The sequence below is a fragment of the Amborella trichopoda genome, chromosome 3 (genome assembly GCF_054954075.1).
Source record: "Amborella trichopoda isolate Santa Cruz 75 chromosome 3, AtrichopodaSantaCruz75HAP2 v2.0, whole genome shotgun sequence".
Classification (NCBI taxonomy): domain Eukaryota; kingdom Viridiplantae; phylum Streptophyta; class Magnoliopsida; order Amborellales; family Amborellaceae; genus Amborella; species Amborella trichopoda.
This window is the reverse complement of record NC_142338.1, coordinates 45,341,479-45,349,569: the sequence shown is the minus strand read 5'-3', so window position 1 is coordinate 45,349,569 and position 8,091 is coordinate 45,341,479. Positions and strand designations below refer to the sequence as shown.

Here is an 8,091-nt window from a genome sequence, read left to right as displayed (position 1 = left end):
AATGTATCTTGCAACACATTATATGGACAGTCCATTTTCGAGATTTTCGTATGTTTATAGATCTACTTGATGTGAACTATTTTTGAAGTTTAAAATTCTATAATCAACGATGAAAACAATATTCAGGCATTTTTGACACTAAAACTACATGTTAAGATAAACTTTTGAGGTGCGTCTTAATTTGATCATTTAAAGTTGCAACCTCGTGGAAACCGCAACGAAAGGAGGAAAACTCCATTCCAGAGCTATTTGGTTCAAACTAAGGAAGAAAAGGAGAGAAAAGCGGGTTGGGCCTTTTTCTATAATGTCAAAAAAACAGAAAATGCTACAGCTGATTTTTGGGAATGGTCCATTCACGGACACGGTTTCTAAGAGTTTATGTAGAAATGAGTAGACTCTTAAAAATCTATTTTTGAGATGGATTTTCAGACCTAATTTTTAAAGACATGTAATCTCTAACATGAAGATCATGAACATAAAAAAATAAATAAAAATTTAAAAAATAAAAATAATAATTTTACGAAAAAAACATTTCGACTGTTAGTTTCAATTGTTTTTCAATGAACCACCTATTGGCATCCATTTTTATGGATGCTTTATACATTGGAACTGCACATTGCAGAAATGCGGTCCAGCCAGCATAAAAGAATTTTCCTTCTCTCGTACTACCCAATTTATTTTGTTCGAGTCACGTAGTTCTTTTACAAAACGGATCGATTAAGAAAAGAAAAAAAAACCAAGAGGTCACTTTTCAAACTTGCTCCGGATGCGGAGATTTCGATCTTGATCATGGTTTTTTAACGGGTGTGGTTTGCATACGGTTGCAAACCAAACAATCAAATAACTTTGGTGTCAACAAGTATTAGGATAGCCTGATAATCTATTTTTATTTTTAATTATAAATTTTAAACTCAATAAATAGTTCAAGTACATCTACAAACACATGAAAATCTTGAAAGAGGCCAATCGATTAAAATAATGTGTTGCACCATTTTTAAGACTCAAAATCCTTTTTCATTTCATAATTATATAGCTCAATATTGATACAATCAATTAGAGGGTTTTCTAAATTCAAAATAGCATTTTACCATGGAATTTTTAGATACACCATAATTCTATATTTTAAAGTTGCAAACTCATTCTTTATTTTAAAAGACTGGTTTGGTTGGAAAGGATGTGGTCATGTAAAAGAGAGAGAGGGAGAGAGCCAAAATGTTTGACCTAAAACACGCATCCGCAAAACTTGAAAGAGTCCAAGATAATAAAGCCTTCGATCCAAATACATGTACCTAACGCACATGCTCATTTGAAAAGCTTAGAAAAGTCCAACCCAATAAAGTTTTCCCTTCTAGAATGCCACACCTCACCTCACCTAATGCAACGCAATTTGAGAATAGCAGGTTTAGGTTTGCTGTTTTTTACCTTGCACACATTTTCTTGGCAACCATCTTAATTTCTGGTGCGATTCAACTGCGAAATGAAATCTCGCAAGCCAACAAAGCAAACCACTAAAAGGAAACAAACATATCATAAAAAGTACAGATCTGAACATATCTTATTCATGAATTTGTAGTTTCTAGACAAGGCCATCCTTGTATTCTTTCAATGTCCCAAACACCAGGGAAATATTCCACAATTAATCACTCAAATGGAAAGAGAGCCCATGATTCAAAAGCATACAGCTACACTGCACGGCCCAGCTCCACCTCCACCTCCACCTCCCCGCCCAGCCTCTACAGCCTGCCCAACAAAACCATCATTCCTTCCCACTTGCTCCAAGCTCACACCAGTTAAAGTTGCCTTCCTCCCCATTGATGCCATTTCCTGGGTCTCCACACTTAACTTTGCTACACCCATTGCTTCCATCTGCTTCTGCTCTATACCAGCTTTAGTTATCCCTTCTTTCTTAAAATCTCCATTATAACCTCCGGTTAATGTCATCATATCTACTCCCTCTAAACCTGTTTCCACATCGATCCCCTCACTCTCTACCTTCCCCATCATCTCAGCCGAGAGTGCCTTCGTCTTAAGCCTACTGCGCTCAGCCCTTGATCCAATAACTTGGCCCAGAACTGAAGCTGCAATAGTAAATGCCATAGCTGACTTAGGCATCAAAACTGATTTCCTCAACATAGCTATGAAGGGGATAGCTGCATGTATAGCTACAAACCAAGATGGAGAGAACTTTTCAGTGTGCTCTCTCCAAATGCCTAAAGGCACATTGGCTGCCATTCCCAGAACTCCGATTACGAGCACTTTTGCAGACAAGGGTTGGGGTCTCAGGGTCTTTACTAAAGCGGTTCGAGCCAACGCAGCTCTAGCTGCCACCACAGCTGGTGGGCACTTCAGCTTCATGCCTGGTGGTGGTTGAAGGGCTTTGGCGACCAAAGGTAGGACTCGGCTCACTGCACGATAGGACTTGGCGATAGGGCAATTTCCGGTCTCAAGCCAATCATTGCTCATGGCCTCATGAGAGTCAGCCTGGTTGAAAGGGGGGGGGAGAAAGAGTGAGAAATTGGTTTTGTTGTGTGTAGAATGAAGTGAAGACTGGTCAAACAAAAGAGTGAACTACAAAAGCAGCAATCCGTAATTATAATACCATGCCACTGGATATGTGAATTTCAGCAGAACTACCACGTGTTCAAATGCATGCATACACAGATACACCTGAACTACAAACTCTCATTCGATTGACTCTCAAAACACAACACAGACACATTCCATCATGACCAAACCTGCAAACAGTTTTCTCATATAATTTCAAGGGATTTCATCCAAATACACATGAGTTGATTTTCCCATATTTCTTGAGTTGATTTCAAAATAGTTTATCGCTTATGGGTCATTGATAAATTTCCCTAATTTCAAACTTCACCAGAATTCGCATTTGTTACTGAAAACTGGTAGTTCTTTAGATTTCTCAATCACAGGTGGTTTTGTCTCGAAAAAAAGAAAGAAAAGAAAGAAGACAGGGTTTATTCAAATGGCATATCCAATATCCTCTTAGTCTGAAAAATAAAACACTGAGGGAGTAGATGTTAGGTAGGACAGATGGTGCAGACAGCCCAGAAAGGGTAGTCCATTAATATATATATATATATATATATATATGGCCTGTCCAATGAGGTCAAAGAACTGAAGAGACAACACCAAAGTCACCCAAAAGCGTGTTACATTTTTATTTTTATTTTAAAGTGTTAAACTGTAGTATATACGTAAGGTACAGCAAATCTCAACAACTACACAAACTAAACTAAAAGTCAAACTAGTGTAGCAGATTGGCCGATATAATCTGCATTTTAAGCCATCTCCACTATGCAACTATCCATTAAACCAGTCACTTCAACAATGAATATCGTGCCACTAGAGTTTGTCGTAGACATTACCAACCAACAGGGCATCAATTTCAAATAGCTATTGATTGCTAAGATGGGGCTAAAGCATTGATATAATTTTTTTATTATAAAGCATTGTAAAATTTGGTAACACAACAGAAAAATCTTTTTCATTTCCCTTCTTTTCGTTTCGGAAGAGGATGAAAAAATCTTGAAATGGTACTTTACCTGTTTAGAGGGTTCCTTCTTGGAGGGCTTTTTCTTTTGTTTCTTCCATTTCTCATTAAAGGTGTCGAAGCTGAAGGGCCCACCAGGTCCAAAAGCTGAGAGGCTAATGGTGGCTGCCTTTGCTGCCAAAGGGTTAAATTGAGGAGTCGGATAGGGAGGCTCTGGAATCTCAGAAGAGGGAACTGACCTTCTTGAAAGGGGAACGACTCCATCACGACCATGGAAGAGCCTAAATGCCAGATCAAAATTGGGCCCATCCTCAAATATTGGACCTTTAGCTCCTCGGACCTGCAAGATAAAACAAATTCAGATATCCAAAGCAGAGCATATAGTCTTCAAACTAATATAACTTAAAAATCAGCACAGAATCAGCCTATGCAAATTGTACCGACACATTTTCTCTTTTCTGATTTCTTTAGTTAGATGGTTGTCTCTATCGCAAAAGCAATGCACATGGTTCCAAAATGGAGATGGAAAAACATGTAGCAACATGACCAGTGTAAAGGATATTAAGCAGTTGCACGTATGAACAATTTTAGAGTGTGAAAATTCCCCATTAACATCCAAGTACTGCTAAAGAATGACATGCTTGCTGCTCATCGAATGCTGATAGAAGCACAGTGCTTAAATCAGAAGGAAAATTCAATTCAAGTGGAAAGCACGAGGTAGCCATCCCATCCTTGTCCAACATCCTCATATCCCGATCAAAAATAAATAAAATCCTTTAATACAATTGTTGGAATGTGTGTGAGAGAGAGAACTGGACTAATGTTTGTATTTGAGAGAGAGAGAGAGAGAGAGAGAGAGAGAGACGTACTGGTGTGGGGAAATTTACTGGAGAAGAGAAAGAGAAGCTTGTGGGTTCGTTGATGTTCCTCAAAAATGGACATCGTTGAATGTCCTGAACAGCAAAGAATCTGTCGGACGAAAAATTGTCACTCACACCTTTCAAGAAGTTATCCATTTCTGATAAACTGGTTTATCCTGTAGAATGAAGAAAAGTAAGATACACCAAGATATTTGGCACATGAGACTCTGAACTAACATAAAACAAATTCCCATTATGTAAGTTAATGCACATGGTGTTCTGAGCAAAGTTAAACTTCTAATATCATGCACAAATTTTATTCCCTATATCTAGCAGTAACCAAAATCTTTCCAGGTTCATTTTCAACAGAAGAAAGCCATCCCCATATTTCTCGAAAAGAACCCATTGCCATGCCATGCATGATGCAACATGTATGATTAATCTAAACAAAACTTAAAATGTCCATGGAATCTAAACAAGGTTAACCCTACCCAAGAGAAAGTCTTTGCCAGTTGATATTAAACAAGCATAGTTAATTGATAATCAACTACATGAGATCTAGCTTTATTGTCTCTAAATCAATCGATTCAATGAAGATAGAACACAGATTAATCAGTCAAAAAGTTGGCTAAGGTTTAGCAACTGAAAATGAGCCCTTCACATGAATGATTGAGCAACAGATGTGATCAAAAGAAATGACCAAAAGCAAAAAGAAAAGAAAAAGAAAAATGCGAGTTATCGAACCCAACATTGATTAAATAAACAGTTATAATACACCCCAAGGCCTAGAAAAAGAATCTAATTCACTCCATTACACATACATATCATTCTATCAAGGTACAATATAAAAAAAAAAAAATTCATTGGGGAAAACAAATATTTTGAAAGAAAATACGAAATGACCACTTTTAAATGATTATTGCTGTAAACCTGTTCATCAACTAGTTCAAAAGACGGATTTAATAAAAGAAGAAAAAAGATTCCTACCCATGCTTTTGGAGGAAATAGAAAAGTTCTAATAAACTGAGAGATAAAAAAAAATACTTACCAACAAAAGAGAAAGAAACTTGATCAATTTGTGTTTGCAGATTTACTAATCCATCCAATTTATTCCATTTTTGTCAAAGGAAATGAAAAAATATAAAAAAGAGGGTATCCACCTATTATTTTGTCAAACAAAAATTTTAAGAGAAGCAAAAACAAAAGAAAAAAGGACTTTGCTTAATCAATTTTCGTTGATGCAGTTGTAGACTCCTTCTTTATCCTTTAATTGAAATAAATTTTTAATTCCCTGATTTTCTTCCTTGCTTTTTTTTTCCTTTTCCCCTTAATTGGGGTTTTGGGGATTGCTGAAGGGGCCAACAATCACATAGTGAATTGACAAATTTCACATACATCACAGCCATAACCATCGTCACAGACACACAAAATCATTAAATCACATATATTACATCGACAATCATAGTCACATTCAGGAAACCGAAACCATAAATCAAAGACCTAAGAAATTGATCATATTCAAACATTAAACAACATTCATCAAATAAAAGCCCCAGAACGCAGATCTAAAACCCAAATTCGCCCTATAAACAGGGTAAAAACCGTAAATCATGAACTCTAGAAACCAAATCAGAAAAAAGGAGAAAAATGGGGAAAAAATCACCTGGAACTGAAGGCGTTCAAGAATATAAGCACAGTGAATTAAGAAGAACGTGTGGAAAGCACGGGGTGTCCGCTCGTCTCGGCCGCTTATATAGGGTGGCGACCGGCCGTACTGGTAAACCACGCGGTCGACGTGCAACGCCGGTTGCCATGAATCAGTCTTCCGGAACCGTCCGGTCCGCGTGCGGCCGAACAAAACAGACACCGTACGGCTCGACCTATTCTAATTTGGGAATCTTTCTTTACGGCCCTTCCCTTATGGCCCTTCTCTCTCAACCGTTGGATCTAAGCGAATTTGAGATTACTTCTTTAAGAAGAGGAAAATCGTTTCATGGACGAATTACATTTGCAGTCCTCGAGGTATAAAATGGACGTAAATAGGTAAGAAAAAAAGTTTATATATCCTTAAAATGTAGTATTACATATACATCTAAAAAAATCCGCCGAAAAAGGTTGTTTTAATGTTGAAAACCCCTTTAATTGATCACCTTAACATCGTGATGTATGAATATGAAAGAAAAAAGATTTTGAGTTCTAGAAACAATGCATCTTGCAACATATTATCTGGATCGTCAAATTTCAAGATTTTCATATGTTTATAGATCTATTTGATTTTAATCATTTTTAGAGTTTAAAATTTTATGATTAGATATGAAAATAGATTTTGAGAAAAACCTAATAATATTTTACAATAAAAATATATATTATGATAAAATTTGGAGGTGCACCTTATTTGAATTGTTTAAGGTCGCAGAAACCACACCCAATAGGTAATGCATCTAAAACAAAATTGTTTCATGCGGGCCTTTATGTTGTCCAGAAAGTGTAAAGCATCCATCTTAAAGATAGATGTTAGTGGGTGTTCCTTCTAAAAATGATGAAAATTAACGGTCCAAATATTTTCTCTCTAAAATTATTATTTTTAGTTTTCAAATTCATTTATGTTTTCATATTCATGATCTCCATGTTAGAAATTACATGTCCTTAAACATTAAATCTTAAAATCCATCTCAAAAGTAGATTTATTAAGAAGCCCGTGTTTCTACATATACGGGCTTAGCTACATAGAAACCGGATCCGCATCTAAAAACAATTGAAACTGACAGTCTAACTGTTTTTTTTTTAAATAAAACTATTATTTTATTTAAAATTTATTTATTTATTCATATTCATGTTAGATATTACATGTCTTTAAAAACTAAGTCCAAAAAGCCATCACAAAACTAAATTTTTAAGAGGTGGCTCATTCCAACATGGACTCATAAAAACGTGTTTACAAGACAGAGTTTAAAAACCGGGAGATTGGCTCAGCTGGTCTCCATCTAAACCAAACCCTTTAAATTTCTTTCTTCAAAACCACAAGTATCCCTATATCTCTAGGTTTTTAGGTTTAGTATCTCTCTATAGTCTAAATAGAGAGGATGACTTGGGGCTTGGTGGTAGTATTGTCAAACATCATGGTGAGGTCTCTAATTTAATTCCTAATCAAATGGTAGGGGCCCAAATCCACATTGACTTATCACTTTTTTTACCTCATGAGGAGGTCTCTGACTTGATTCTCATTAAAGGTGCCTTGACGCCTCATGAATAAGTCATGAGTAGGTCTCTTACTCGATTCTCATTAAAGATCATAGGCATAAATCTCCACTGACATACCCTACTTTTTTGAAGAATGGCTACCCAAAAAAATTCTCCATGGAAATCCAAAAAAGCCTAATATACGTCTTTCTTCTGCCATCGTTATCCAAATGCAAGTGGTAATTGAGGTAGAGAGAGAGAAAAATGATGATAGGATTTAGTGGCTTAGGTTTCGTGATGGATAGATGGTTATTTTAGATATAGAGAATGGAGGAGAATACATGTAAATGGCCGCTTTTGAGGAAGTCTTGGGTGCCTTATGCGCGGGGGTTGGGTTGGGTTGGGTTTGGTGAGGGGAGAAACGACTTTACAAAACAGTAACATGTGGAGTTTTAGAGAGAGAAGAAAACAAGAATTAAATTGGGTGGGTCGAAACGGGATTTTTAGAGTGAGAAACAAAAAAAAAAAAAAAAAAGTGGA

The 8,091-nt window shown here is 36.4% G+C and overlaps 1 protein-coding gene across 1 annotated transcript; it reads right to left on the bottom strand.

The window, feature by feature from the left end:
- Window positions 1–1,527: 1,527 nt before the first annotated feature.
- On the bottom strand, window positions 1,528–6,096 carry LOC18443945 (uncharacterized). The gene is made up of 4 exons (XM_011628662.3): window positions 6,035–6,096; window positions 4,381–4,547; window positions 3,564–3,851; window positions 1,528–2,481 (listed from the first exon to the last, which is right to left on the bottom strand). Exons 2-4 carry the CDS (start codon window positions 4,525–4,527, stop codon window positions 1,669–1,671), a joined length of 1,248 nt encoding a protein of 415 aa, XP_011626964.1. The 5' UTR covers window positions 4,528–4,547; window positions 6,035–6,096; the 3' UTR covers window positions 1,528–1,668.
- Between the last annotated feature and the right edge of the window lie 1,995 nt (window positions 6,097–8,091).

Excerpts from the sequence above, each read along its gene's own strand:
- LOC18443945 (XM_011628662.3), bottom strand. The coding sequence starts at position 4,527 with ATGGATAACTTCTTGAAAGGTGTGAGTGACAATTTTTCGTCCGACAGA. Across the intron at positions 3,852-4,380 it reads CAGTAAATTTCCCCACACCA|GTCCGAGGAGCTAAAGGTCC; the intron begins GTACGTCTCTCT and ends TTTATCTTGCAG. Across the intron at positions 2,482-3,563 it reads AGAAGGAACCCTCTAAACAG|GCTGACTCTCATGAGGCCAT; the intron begins GTAAAGTACCAT and ends CCTTTCAACCAG.